Genomic DNA, 14,694 nt, shown 5'->3' with positions numbered 1-14,694 from the left:
CCTGAGACTGGTTTTTGAAAGAATTTAACTCTAAAAATAAACCTGTTTGTGAATACGTGGCATTTTCGCACATGATAAAAGCGAACACATAAACAAAAGATAATAAAAAGATATAAATACGAAAACAAACAAAAATATTTTGTTTATTTTTATAGTCGTTTTTATTTTAAAATTTCATGTATTAAAAAGGGGTAAATTCCATGAAATTAATTTTATTTGGGTAAGGTTAAATCTTTTCAAAAACCGATCTCATATAGAAATAATTCATGAGATTTTTTAGAGACAAGACCTAGAATATTTTGAGATTTGCATTATTTATTTTTAAGTGAATTGTTGTTTAGCAAGAAATGTTTTGTGTATTGAATATTGATGCACACTTTACTTATTTTTACCATTTGTAACCAGAGCTATTTAATAATTTATTACTTAGGATTTAGAATGATAAGTAGGGTTGGGCCGGATACCGGATATCCGGCTGATTTCTAATGTCGGATATACGGTATCCGGCAGGATATTTGGCCAACGTTAGATATCCGGCAAATTACCGAATATCTTGCCGGATATCCGGCATTATAAATCAGCCGGATATCCTGTATCTGGATAGTTTCAATATCAGGTATCCGGCCAAATATTGAAAATAGACGGATATCCGGCAAAATCGGATAGCTCAACCCTAATGAAAAGTAATATTTATTATTTGATGATTCTATTCCAAGAATTTTCTTGCATTTACAAATAGTTTTCCAATACTAGACACACAAATGCAGCTTAAATAAATCAAAATTATAATAGGTAGTTATTTATCGCATCGTATTATAGACAGCTTTCGTAGAAAATTGTCTGCAATACTATACTATACATGATTTTTCAGTATGGCTGAGAACCGGTTCTAATCCAACGGATATTAATCTGTTTCGAAGCCATACTGGAAATCTTATTTATGTATAAAAAAATATTTATACATGGGAAGGGGGGGTGGGCATAGATCTTTGTGGTACTTCCTACTTTTTAGAAACCAAATATGAAACTCAATAATTCCAAAAATACAGATCATATTGTGGATACATAATTAATGTTTTCAAAAAGGCGGTGATAAAGTGCCACCTCGGCCCCTACCCCCCTCTAAATGCTAATAATATTAGTCCAGCTAATGATAGTAAAAATTAAACAATGCAACTAGTCCATAGTTTACTTAGAGTGTGGTGACAATTTTGTAGCTTTATATACTTTTCCTAGTATTATCAGAATCTTTATTTTATTTATTATTATTACTTATGTATTCATTCTTATAATTACAATATTAAATAGTTAACCAATCCTAATATTGACACAAGACAACCCAACCTGTTATGAAAAAACCTTATTCTTATAATTTTAATATTATAATCTGTTTTGTTTTTCTGTAAAATGGCTTTATACTTTCATTAGGTAATCAAAATCAAAAAGAAAATCTAAAGAATTGTAAATATAATTAAATGGACTTTCCCATAAAGATTACAGGCCATTTTGATGCTCTGTATTTTTTTAACTGTGATAGGTAGGTACCATTTTACGTACTTTATTTATTGAGTTTAAGTAAATTATTTTTTCACACAAAGATGCCATTTTTAGTTTACATTTAGTTAAAGATTTGTAAGTAATTTGTTTGATGATTTTAAATAATATGTGCAATAATAAGTTTAAGAAGCAAATATGTCATTGTAAATCCATTAATATTTCAACATTTGATTTTTATGTTGTTTCCAGAAATTTACACTTAAAAAGACACTTTGAAATATATAAATTTTTTTTTTTTATAAAACACAGTTGTTTCGAAAAGAAAGTTATGAAAAAATTGCTCAAAACTAAATTTTTTTTCTCTCTGAACATATTGTTAAAATTTTCTTTATTTTTATAACCTTGTTTTATTTTGTTATACCTTGACTTCATCACATGATAATGACACAAACCTATAGTCTTGGCTTTATGTAATAATAATATGTATTAGTTATTAATAACCAATCTACATATTTCAGATAATTCAAGCAATACTCACCTCGCCAGAGCTTCCGAGAATGTCTTGGTTAGGACGGGCTGGACCGCCTATGGGTGTACCCATGGGCGTGCCTATGATGGGGGTGCCTATGCCTGTTGGTGTCCCACAGCAGCAGCAGCAGCAGCAACTACGTCCTCCTATGGCCACACAACAAGGTGCAGTCCCAGATAATATGCACAGAAAGAGGGTAAGTCTCACTCTTTTATTTTCCCCTCTCCCCATATTTGTTAAGATTATCCTGTGGTTATGCAACATAGAACAGCGAAGCTGGGGAAGAAAAGAAGATTCCAGCAAAGTTTCCACGTCTAAGACAAGTAACAATATTTCATATATAATTTCCCCAAAATGCCATAATAATATAAAGGCCTGTTATTAACTTTTCAAGTTAAAATAAATTCAATTTTTATTTCTAAAATAAGTTGCTGTTTCAAATCATATTTTTATTAATGCAAAAATTATTACCCCACTTTGAAATCCCTCTAATACACTGTTGACGTGCTGCTAACTGTTAAGCCTGCTGTCTGTTTCCAGATGGTAATATCAGAAGCCACAGGACTCGAACAAAGTTTCCTCCATAAACACCAGATAATCAATATTAGCAAGTACAACCTATATTAAAAGGGATTTATTGTTTTCTATCAACATTTCATAAAAAGTAAAATTATGACAAATTATAAAGAGAATAATAAATCCCTAATATTTTTAAGTTATCACGTAGATCAATAGATTTAAACCAATTTTGTTCATAGAACATTTTTAACGACTAACATTTTCGATTCTTATCCAAATGTTATTGTAACCTTCAATAAACTTAGTTTGAATGATTTTAATATTGTCAAATTTTTTGTAGGACATACCGACTGGACCCTCGGTCACTGTGTTTGTTGGCAACATAACAGAGCGTGCCCCTGATCCAATGGTTCGCCACCTGTTGACAACCTGCGGAATTGTCTGTTCCTGGAAACGAGTACAGGGTGCCACTGGAAAGTTACAGGTGGGTCTCAATAAATATAGAAAGTATAGATCCCCTATCTCTTAATTTGACCAACAGGAATAAAAACCTTTTTATTAGTTTTTTTTTGTGTGAAAGTTAATAATTTATCATTGGCAATTATATAATATAAGTAGCTCAGTAAATTCAAGCAAACGGGATTCAAATCAATTAAAATTAAAATCTTTATCTCAACTTAATCTAAATGGAAAATATGTCATATATACCTAAGATCCTCCAATTAACGCTATTTAAACAACACCACATTCTACAGGTTTCCAGCCATTTTTACTTTGAAATACAAAACAAATATTTAAGACAAAATATATTAAAAACCCTAGATCAATAGTTTAGCAATCTGCAAATAAACATATTCAAAAACCAATCAAAGATTAAAGCAAATAACAATGATCAAAACAGTTTGTATTAATTTTATTAAACATAAAATTCATAGATAAACAATTTACAAATCTTCATAGACAAATAATTCTCCAGCATCACACACTGAAATATAAAACATATTTATAATCAACATAAAACACATAATAACTAATATCTAACAATATGAACTTTAAAAAAAAATAATAACACTGTATTTTTTCAGGCTTTCGGTTTCTGTGAATTCAGCAATCCCGACGCAGGTCTACGTGCAGTCAGAATTCTGAACGGATATGAAATAGCAGACAAGGAACTTGTTGTCAAAGTTGACGCCAAGACCAAACGTATCCTCTTGGACTACCTAAAGGCAGGGCTATATGGATAAATAAATTTGGAGTATGTCTCCAAATTACTTTTCAATTTTTTTTCCAGCTATATATAAATATAAATAAGCTAACAGGACGAAAATTATATTAATCAATAATCATGTAATGGGGTTAAATCTTCATCAGAAGGTTTATTGTTTATTGTTATTTTACTCTTAAGAACCCAAGTAGGGTCATAGTAAGAGGTCTGAATATCTAGGCCAAAGTCTGAATATGACTATCAAGTCTTATCTTGAATGTAGATAAAGTCACGGCCTTTTTCACATGAACAGGAAGATCATTCCAGAATTTAGCCGCTCTAACACTGAATACATTTCTGGATAGTTCTGTTCTTTTCACTGGAATTTGAAAGCTTATCACTCCATGGTCAGAATTTATGGCTCTTGTATTTGGCCTATTTTCGTTCACTATCTGAAACCATGTCCTTGCTTCTACAGAGTCAATGTCATTTAAAATTTTAAATAATTGAATCAAATCTGCTCTGTACCTCCTTTTCTCAAGTGTAGGTAGATTAAGTTCTTTTAATTTCTCCTCGTATGTTTTACCTTTCAGTCCAGATATCATACCAACTGCTTTTTGCTGAACTTTTTCAAGTGTAGTAATATTTCCAACTTGCCATGGTGACCATACTGGTGTAGCAAATTCTAAGTGAACTCTGACATATCTTTTATATAAGTTTAAAAATACATGTCTGTCACGATAGTGGAAGGATCTGGATATCTGGAACAGGACTCCTCTGGCAATTCTGGCAGCTTCTTTACAGTAAAGGCCTGGTTTCAGGGATTCATTAAATGTAACTCCAATGTCTTTTTCACGATCAACAACACTTAAGATTTCTCCCTTCATAGTGTAGGTAAATTTATTGTTTCTGGAACCTAAGTGCATAACTTTGCATTTAGAAACATTAAATTCCATTCCCCATTTATCTGCCCATTTAGTTAGGGAATCAAGCTGAGACTGTAGAATTTCTTTGTCGTTCTGGCTAATAACAGTATGGCCAAGCTTAGTGTCATCAGCAAATTTGCTGAGAATGTTTATCAGCGGGGCAAAGTCATCTAGGTCATCAATGAATATCAGGAACAGTAATGGGCCCAAGACACTTCCTTGTGGGACGCCAGACAGAACAGCCAGCCAAGATGAAAATTTTCCATTTAAAACAACTCTCTGTTTTCTATTGGTCAACCAGCTTTTTATCCAATTAAAAATGTTGCCTGATATTCCTTTTGCTTTTACCTTGGCCAGAAGCTTGGAAACGGGGACTTTGTCAAAAGCTTCAGACTGGCCAGAGTGTACGTTTTTTACGTTTTGTACGTTACGCATCAAATCTGTGTACGTTCTGGACGTTATTTTGATATGTGTACGTAACGTATTTTGAAAGGGGGGAGGCGGATGTGCCACTTTTTGAAACCAAAACTAAAAGTCAAAGGAACTCAAATAAAAAAAGAGTTACAGGTCTGAGATTTTGCATGGCAATTGCTTAATAGGGGTACAATATGGAACTGTAAAGAAACGGCGGCGCAACCGCCGAAAACCGCCGAGAAAAGGCAAAAAAATTCGGCGGGAAACGCCGGTTTTCGGCGGTTGCGCCGCCGTTTCTTCACAGTTCCATGTTGTACCCCTATAAAGCAACTGCCATGCAAAATCTCAGACCTGTAACTCTTTTTTTAGATGAGTTCCTTTGTTGACTTTTGGTTTTGGTTTCAAAAAGTGGCACATCCGCCTCCCCCCTTTGTATTTTTGTACGTTTTACGTTTTTTTTTAAATAATAAGAATCAAATATTAGCAGAAAAGTAATTTGTATGTTTTGTACGAAAATTTTAACAAAAACTATAGGTGTATTGTATTAAATAAATTCAATATTATCTTAAATTTTCATAGAACAAAAATATGTAGGTAAATTATGCATATATGTTATTAAAACTTACAGTTTAAATTTATGGATTTGAAATATATGTTCTATAGATTTAGTTTAAACTATTGAACAGAAAGAGATATGCAGTTGACTAAATTCAAGTTTAAATGCATTTCATGCAACTACCCCTTTAATAGATTTTACGATAATTTTTTTCAAATTCTTTATATACTTGGGTAAATTTTCCGAGATATCATATGGTGCTCAGTTTAGGATTAAGAAGTCTTATTTTTTGGTATCTTCAGTTTTTAAAGAATAAGAATCAAATATAAGTATAAAAGTATTTGTATATTTATTTGTATTTGTACAAAAAGTATTACAAAAATAGTATATTATCTATAATACAAAGTAGAATGATGTCTTGTCCGTCTGTATATCAGAAGCTTAATATCTCAGCAACCACTGAACCTATTGGGCTCTACTTTTCATGGAATATACCTAATATTCCTGTGATGGTTTTTTTCTTTAGGGGAAGGGACACTTAAAGCTTTTTACTTTCTACTAGGATTAGAGGCTTCGTCCCCTCTTTTATAGAATCGTTTGTTGGAAATTTGTCAAAAAAAAAATATAAAAAAGGTTGTGATTATTTTTTTCATTTAGGCTTCGCCCCAGGGTGCGGTGGGGGTTCCCCCACCCCGCTGATTTGCATTAGTTTATAAAAAAAAATTGAGGGGTGGTTGATTTTTTTTGGATGGTGGGTTTCCCACACTCTAAGAAAATAGCCTAAAACTACCACAGGACCAGTAGATATATTCCCTGATGATTAGAACCCAATCTGTCCAGTGGTTACCAAGATCTTAAGCTTTAGACAGACAGGCACTGATTTACTTTGTATCAAAGACTAGTATTTTCTGAGATCTTTAGCAATAGACAAAATAACCCTATATCCTATTATATATTTATCCTATAAATCCTTTTTTTCTGTAACGAAGAATCTCGCTAACTGCTGAACCGACATGATCATTGTGAGGTTGTAGGCTATTTTCTCTGTCTTTCCATATCCCTTCAAGAACCTGTATTCAAAATGGTAGAAAAATAGCCTAAAACCATCTCTGTATTAAGTAGTTATGAAAACCTTAAGAATCAGACAAAAAACTTACTACTTTATTTAATAGAAAATACTTAGTACGTAATAACAGGATGTATGTCTCTCTGTCAGTTTATTTGTACCGAAGGTTCTCCTTAACCGCTAAACCGATATGGTTCTCTTTTACAGGGTAGCTTCTCATAGGTCCTGGGAGAGGGTACAACCACCCTCCCAAGAGAAATTACTCTTGGAAAAAAATCACCACCCTTCCCCTATTTTCTCTTTCTTTTTAAAATTGAAATCAGAAATGGGGGTGGTCTACTCCCCCCTCCCTCACTAAAAAATTTATTAGCAAAGCTACTCTATAATCACTTTGTCAGTCCGTTATGCTTTCGGAGAAACGTGATTTTCTCGGCTCCTGTTTTTTGATTGAATAAGTTCACATTCTACATATTTTCATTGAGATTTGCCTTTTGGTTGGGGTGCTAGAAGATCTATTCCTAGATTTTCTTTTTTTCATGGTTTTCTCGACTTCTTTTCAAGATAGACGGCTGAAATTTTCAGGGAATAAATAAATTCACATTCTACATATTTTCAAAAAGTTTCTTTAAGGTTTGTCTGTTTTTTGCAGTGCTAGATCGATTCCTAGATGTATAGGTTTTTGTGATTTTCTCTACTCATATTCCTGATAGACGGTTGTAATTTTCAGGGATTGTATTAGTTTTCATTCTTAATACTTCCACTAAATTTCATTGAGATTTGCTTATTGGTTGGGGGCCTGAATTTATTTCTAGATTTTCACGATATTATATATTTTTAAAAGGTTTTGTGATTTATTTAAATAAGTTAAATGCTTATTTTATACGAAACTACTCTATAGTTTATATAGTTCCCAGATTTCCATTCATAACTTTTGAGCTTCGCTACTTAAGGATGTTGTCATCCTTGTTTTTTACTTTTTATTTTTAAATAAAAAAATGGGTTTTTAATTCAACTCCCCCCCCCCCCCCCTAATCAAGTTCCTCTAGAGGCCTCTAAGGGCGTAGTCGCTGGTCCTTATAATAGGATATACTTTGTACATAATAACAGGATGTCTGTTTGTTTGTACCAAAGAATCTCGCTAACCACGGAACCGATATGGTTCTCCTTAACAGGATAGCTTCTCATACCTAGGTTTTTGGAAGTTTTATAACTATTTTGGGGAAGAGTGTCACCATCCACCCTCCCAAGAGAAATTGACTTTAGAAAAAAAAATACCTCCTCCCCCCAAAAATGAATTTTAATTGCTCACTGATTTTAAGTTAATTTTTTTCCAGATGTCTATAAATAACTTTAGAGCTTCGCTACTTATGTATGTTGTCATCCATGTTTTTTTTATTGAATTCAACTCTCCCCTCCTCAAGTGCCCCTAGAGGCCTTTAGGAGCGTAGACGCTAGTTCTTTTAAATAGAGTAAGAGGATATCTTGTGTCTGTCAGTTCGCTATGGTTCTCCTTTACAGGTAGCTGCTAGTAGACTTAAATATATTGATAATAGGTAACTAGGAAATTATTTAACTTGGAATGTACGTTTTTGTACGTTTTTTTACTTTTTTTATGGACGTAACGTATTTTTTTTTGTGTACGTTATGTACGTTTTTTATTTTCAAAATTGGCTGGCCAGTCTGAAGCTTTGGCAAAGTCAAGATACACAACATCAACAGGTTCTAGATTTTCTTGGCTGTTTATAAGTTGTTCTAAAAATTCAAGAAGATTTGTTGTACAGGAACGGCCTTTAAGAAAGCCATGTTGGGTCTTTCTCAACAGATTATTTTCTTGAATATGTTTCACTATACAATCTTTGATAAAAGATTCTAGAACTTTGCAACAAATGCACGTTAAGGAAACAGGTCTGTAATGCTCAGGCTTACATTTTGATCCTTTTTTGTAGATGGGAGTAACATTTCCAAGTAACCAATCTTCTGGAACTATTGAGCTACGAATTGATTTGTTGAAGATGATGGCTAGTGGACCAGCTAGAAAAGAAGAAAATCTTTTAAGAATTAAACTTGGAATACAGTCAGGGCCACTTGAAGGAGAATCTTTCAGTTTCTTTAGCTTCTCTTCAACCATGTGTTTAGTTATAAACAGTAATTTCAGTTCATCTTTAAAGTTTTGAGGAGGAAGTTGGGGAATAGAATGCTAGAAAAATAGTCATTCAATATTGTGGCCATGGAACTGCTGTCGGAAATAACATTACCATTAACTTTAAGAGGACCAACATTAGACTTTGACTTTGTTTTAGATTTCATGTAAGCATTAAAAGGCTTTTTATTTGAATCCTGGGACAATTTTTTTTCAAAGTTTCTTTTAGATCTTCTAACGGCATTTTTGCATTGTTTTTCTACTTTTCTGTAAATTCTTAAATTTTCATCACTTCTGTCTTTACAATAAATTGCAAATCTACGTCTTTTTTGGCGGCACAATCTTATCACATGTTTGTTTATCCAAACTGGTCTAGATTTAAGGTTTCTTTTTTGCTTTGGAACAAACTTTTCAATACCATCACAAATTGAGTTTTTGAAAACATTCCAGCCTTCATTGCAGTCTAAATTTTTAATTTTGTTTTCAAGATCCAGATTTTCAAGATAATTAGCAAAATCATTTGTGTTCATTTTATAAAAATTTGGTATCATATCACAGGTTTCGAGTGGAGGAGAATCACATAGGATGTCTATACTCAGTATACAATGGTCACTATTAGCAAGATTTCCAATATTTTCGATATTTGCTATTCTGCTAGGTGTAAATTTTTTCAACGTTCAACCTCTTGGGACAAAGGCAAATAATATTTCTTTCTTTAACTAGTTTGCAGCCGAATAACTATGAGTAAATGAATAGATGATATAGTGTTTTAATTTTTCTAAAAGGCTTATGGCTTTTAATTAATTTTAACCTACACATTTTTTTCGTGAAAATTACAGGTTTGTATAATTTGCATAAGATCTCCTGCTAAAGAGAGGTGGGATGAAGAAATATAGCCCTAAAATCATTTTTCCATTTTTCCCCCTTCTCCGGGGAAAAAACCAAATGAGGAAAAAGGAAATATTTTGCAGCCAGGGAAAAATTAGATCTTGTGCATAATTTACACCCCAGGAAAATCCTCTCGATTCTCCATTTACTTATCCTTATCCCTTACGTGCAGGAGAGGATAAAGAAGAATTCAGCAGAGGAGCCAGAAGAGGATGAGGAGATTCTCAAGTTTGTTGATGATGATATGAAAAATGATGATAAACAGGCAAAATAAAACTATAGATTATCAACAACATTTGTTTTCTTTTTAGTTACTAGTAGCTTCGCCCATAGCATCTAGTATTAGAAGGGAGAAGGATAGTGCAGAAAAAAAGCCTAAAACCTTCCTTAAGTTTGAAATAAATCAATTCAGTGGTTCAAGTACAAACATAAACTTTAATTAAAATGTCAATTAGATAAAAATGTCAATTAGAGAATTTGTGAGCTTTTGGTAGAATTAGACAGGTTTACAAAAATAAGATATTCTGTACTTGTACATACAGTTTTATATATTCCCAGGCTAACGACAGAATTACCCAAATCCTTAGTGACCACAAGGCAGAGATAGAGTCCTACGTGTCCCGTGATACAATTGTCCAGTTCCCTATTCAGCCACAAAACAAAACTCCCACACAGGACATTATCCAGAAAATTGGCACCAGGGACGAGGGACTGGAGGGCGTGGAAGAGGAAAAGAAGGGTGTCATCTCCAAAGAGATTGAAAAGTTTCGGGAGACTATGAAAGTAAGAGAGGTTGAAAGAGAGGAGGCTGAGAAGAACAGGGAGAAGGAACGAGACAGGCGAGGTTCACCATCCTCCAGAAGGTCGAGGGATAGATCATCACGTGACAGAGATAGGGAGAGTAGGAGTGTCAGGGAATCCAAAGAGCGAGAGGCAAGGTCAGATTCTAAACGGTCAAGCAGACGACGCACACCCACACCTCCAAGGTAAGGACTAGGAATTTTATCTTTAATTAAAGGAGGATGTGCTTAAGGCCCATTTGGGCAGGGGGGGGGGGGTTTACTCGAGAACCCTTAGAGCTAGAGGGAGCTAATTTTGGATTTAAGCTTCTCTGGGGCCAAAGTTACTTTTAAAATTATCGTCGACCCCCCCCCCCCCGCATATTGCATTTCTCGCCGAATTAGGCAATTTGGAATCATTTGAGACCATGTTATTTTTTTCAAAAATTTTTCCCCTTACAAGCAACCCTGCGGGGGGACTTAGTCATTTTTTTCAAATTCTCGTTTATGAAGGTATATCTTAAATACAGTATGCTACTCTCTTAGTTTTAGAGATAATTGGATGAAATCTTTTTGATTGTGTCACTAATTACCCCAAGTTTTGGTATCTTAAAAAAAAACGGCGGCGGGACCGCCGCTCTCGACGTCCGCCGCCGTTTTCCGCCGCCACCAAAAAAAATTTTATTGCATTTCTCGCCGAATTAGGCAATTTGGAATCATTTGAGACCATGTTATTTTTTCAAATATTTTTCCCCTAACAAGCAACCCTGCGGGGGGGACTTAGTCATTTTTTTCAAATTCTCGTTTATGAAGGTATATCTTAAATACAGTATGCTACTCTTAGTTTTAGAGATAATTGGATGAAATCTTTTTGATTGTGTCACTAATTACCCCAAGTTTTGGTATCTTTAAAAAAAAACGGCGGCGGGACCGCCGCTCCTGCCGTCCGCCACAGCCACCAAAAATTTTTTTTTATTGCATTTCTCGCCGAATTGGGCAATTTGGAATCATTTGAGACCATGTTATTTTTTTCAAAACGGAAAACGGCGGCGGACGGCGGTCCCGCCGCCGTTTTTTTAAAGATACCAAAACTTGGGGTAATAAGTGACAGGGTTATTTTTTTCAAATTCTTGTTTATAAAGGTATATCTTAAATACAGTATGCTACTCCCTTAGTTTTAGAGATAATTGGATGAAATCTTTTTGATTGTGTCACTTATTACCCCAAGTTTTGGAATCTTTAAAAAAACGGCGGCGGGACCGCCGCTCCCGCCGTCCGCCGCCGTTTTCCGTTTTGAAAAAATAACATGGTCTCAAATGATTCCAAATTGCCCAATTCGGCGAGAAATGCAATAAAAAAAAATTATTTGGTGGCTGCGGCGGACGGCGGGAGCGGCGGTCCCGCCGCCGTTTTTTTTTTTAAGATACCAAAACTTAGGGGAAAATAGGGGAAAAATATTTGAAAAAATAACATGGTCTCAAATGATTCCAAATTGCCTAATTCGGCGAGAAATGCAATAAAAAAAATTTTACCCCCCCCCCAAAAAAAAAAAATTTTTTGGGGGGGGTGGGGGGTCGACGATAATTTTAAAAGTAACTTTGGCCCCATAGAAGCTTAAATCCAAAATTAGCTCCCTCTAGCTCTAAGGGTTCTCGAGTAAACCCCCTCCCCCTGCCCAAATGGGCCTTAAGCACATCCTCCTTTTTCATGAATTTTAAACATTGGAATACCACAAAAAAAAATTCTGAAATATTGGCAAGCTACTTAGGCATAACTTAATTTGTCGTCCATCGTCATTTCTAAAATGCAAACATTTACAAAAATCTTCCATCTTTTTATAATTTAATTTCCAGTTTAAATATTAATCTTTCTAAAATATTTTTTGCTTTTCTAGATCCAGCCGAGTATCTCGTTCTCGCTCAAGGGATCGTGAGCGCGAAAGAGAACGTGAACGTGAAAGAGAGCGCGAACGGGAGAGGGAGCGTGAAAGAGAAAGAGAGCGGGAACGCGAACGCTCCAGCAGAACCAGAGACAGGTCGGGCGAACGCAAATCCGCGAAAGAAATTGAGCGGGAGCGCGAAATGGAGGCGGAGGAAAAGGAAAAGCGGAAGATGGAGCGGAAGGCGGCTGAAAAGGAGGAGAACTACCGCACACGTCTAGAGAACTGGGAAAGAAGAGAGGCTAAGAAGTTATCAGAATATGAAAAAGAAAAGAAAAAGGTAAATCAATGTTATAAAATGTATTCTGTAATACAAAGTAGTAGACTTTTTTGAAGTTTAATGGAAATGGCCAGTCCGATTGAGTTTGCTGCTAGTTTATCTATCATTCTTTGTTTTAGCCATTATTCAGGGGTGTATATTCTTCCAAGATTGACTGCTTAAGGTGGAGGGGGGGAATGTAAAAATTAGAGAACTGAAAGCATTTTTTTCCACCCCCCCCCCCCCCTCCTTGGTTAAAAAATTTAAAAAAATATGTGTGAGGGGGATAAAATGAATAAAATATTGAGTTCTTAAAATATTTTTCCATTTTTCCCCTCTCTTCGGTGGAAAAAATTATGGGGGGATAGAAAATTTGGAGCAGGGGAAAAAATAAATTTTGTCTATAATATACACCCCTGCCATTAATCATACAATTTTTTCGCTGATCAAAGAAACATTAACTAACATGGCTAAACTCACTCACCTCGCATTATAAAAAGCTTGTTCTGAAAGCAGGAAGATGGATTAGTTCGCTATGATACACCCAGTCCATTAGAACGTTACATAGACACAAATCAGCTGACTTATCATGTACGTCCTGGCAGTTATATGTTGGCAGCTGTATTTACTCTTTGGCTTTGTAAGTTTCTATATATATGTATTTAGTTTATGTGATCTTGATGATGGGTCATGTTACTGCCTAAAATATGGGACATCATTAATGATTAGCGAAACATAAATTAAAAATTTTTGTATTTAACTATTTTCTCTTCATTTTATTCTTAGGAGAAGAAAAAGAACGAGGAGATGGAGAGGGAGGCAAGGAAACTGAAAGAGTTCCTTGAGGATTATGATGATGAAAAAGATGATCATAAATATTACAAGAACAGAGAGCTTGCTAGACGTATGACCAACAGGTATGACCAATCGCTGTTAATTAATTTGGACTGTTTAATTGGTGCATTTTTGTGCATAGTTAATTTTTAACCTCTACAGCAATTTTTGCTTTTAATGCTTTCTTGCCATTTTAAAGGTCCTAGGGACTTCTAAAACATTAGTCTCTTTAATGTTGTGTTACAATAGTCGTGCAATATGGCTCGTTTGTCTGTGCGTAGTACATTATAGGACAGTTAGCTTGTTTTCATTTTGAAGAACATTGTATGGAAACCATTCTTGTTTTACTCATCTTTGGATTTTTAGGGAACGTGAGGCGGCTAAAGACGCTGAGGACCGTCTTCGTGAACAAGAAGAACTTGAGGAGCTCAAGAACAAAATCTATTCCAACCCAACCGTGAAGGACCCAGACGCCGAATATCAGCGGCGAGTGCGCGAGCACGAGCAAGAATTCCTACCGCCTGGCGCCAAAAAAGCCGCCATCGAAAAAGAACGAGCTCCCCCGTCGCCGGATGTCATACACCAACCGCCCTCGCCTAGTCCGGACAGGGACGGTGGTATGAGTCCCGGCGGCGGCGGAAGCGACTATGACGACGGGTATGATAACGGTAACGGGGCTGATATGGGTGAGCCAAGTCCGGAAATGCCGTCGGCCCCAGAACCCATGATCAATCCCATTAGTCTACCTGGTACAAAGATTGAAACAAACTCCAAACGGCGGTTAAAGGTAGGCTATGACTTCTTGCGTTTCGTTAATATTTCCGTAATGTTCGTTTTTCCGTCTCATTTGTTTAATTTCTCTTTTTTTATTTTCATCATTGTTCATTATGTTAAATTGGATATAGAACTTACATGGATATTTTGATAGGTGAAAAATTGTCGTCAATTTAGGTTGCTATCATGGACATCACTTATTAACCAGTTTGTTCATTTAGTAAGAGAAATCGGATGGGGTAAAAAAGGTGGACGGGGGATCATTATTTTAGCCAGCTACAAGTTTCACTATATTTAGAGTACATGATAATCTGGTGTAAAATCCAAGTAGTAATAAATCTATTAATGTTAACATGAAATATTTGTTCAG

At 35.0% G+C, this 14,694-nt stretch overlaps 1 protein-coding gene across 1 annotated transcript in view; it reads left to right on the top strand.

Annotated features, from left to right (window-relative positions):
• LOC145313959 (RNA-binding protein 25) overlaps window positions 1-14,694 on the top strand; it is a 307,513-nt gene that overhangs the window by 288,912 nt on the left and 3,907 nt on the right. Inside the window, exons 2-9 of the mRNA XM_080153625.1 lie at window positions 2,018-2,222; window positions 2,886-3,029; window positions 3,631-3,778; window positions 9,823-10,004; window positions 10,298-10,725; window positions 12,413-12,737; window positions 13,503-13,633; window positions 13,917-14,337. Coding sequence (XP_080009751.1) covers window positions 2,055-2,222; window positions 2,886-3,029; window positions 3,631-3,778; window positions 9,823-10,004; window positions 10,298-10,725; window positions 12,413-12,737; window positions 13,503-13,633; window positions 13,917-14,337 — 1,947 coding nt within the window. The 5' untranslated portion in view covers window positions 2,018-2,054. The remainder of the gene's footprint in view (window positions 1-2,017; window positions 2,223-2,885; window positions 3,030-3,630; window positions 3,779-9,822; window positions 10,005-10,297; window positions 10,726-12,412; window positions 12,738-13,502; window positions 13,634-13,916; window positions 14,338-14,694) is intronic.

The sequence above is a fragment of the Acartia tonsa genome, chromosome 3, assembly GCF_053477335.1.
Source record: "Acartia tonsa isolate MP-2025a chromosome 3, ASM5347733v1, whole genome shotgun sequence".
NCBI classification, from domain to species: Eukaryota; Metazoa; Arthropoda; class Copepoda; order Calanoida; family Acartiidae; genus Acartia; species Acartia tonsa.
This window is presented reverse-complemented; position numbering and strand designations above follow the sequence as displayed.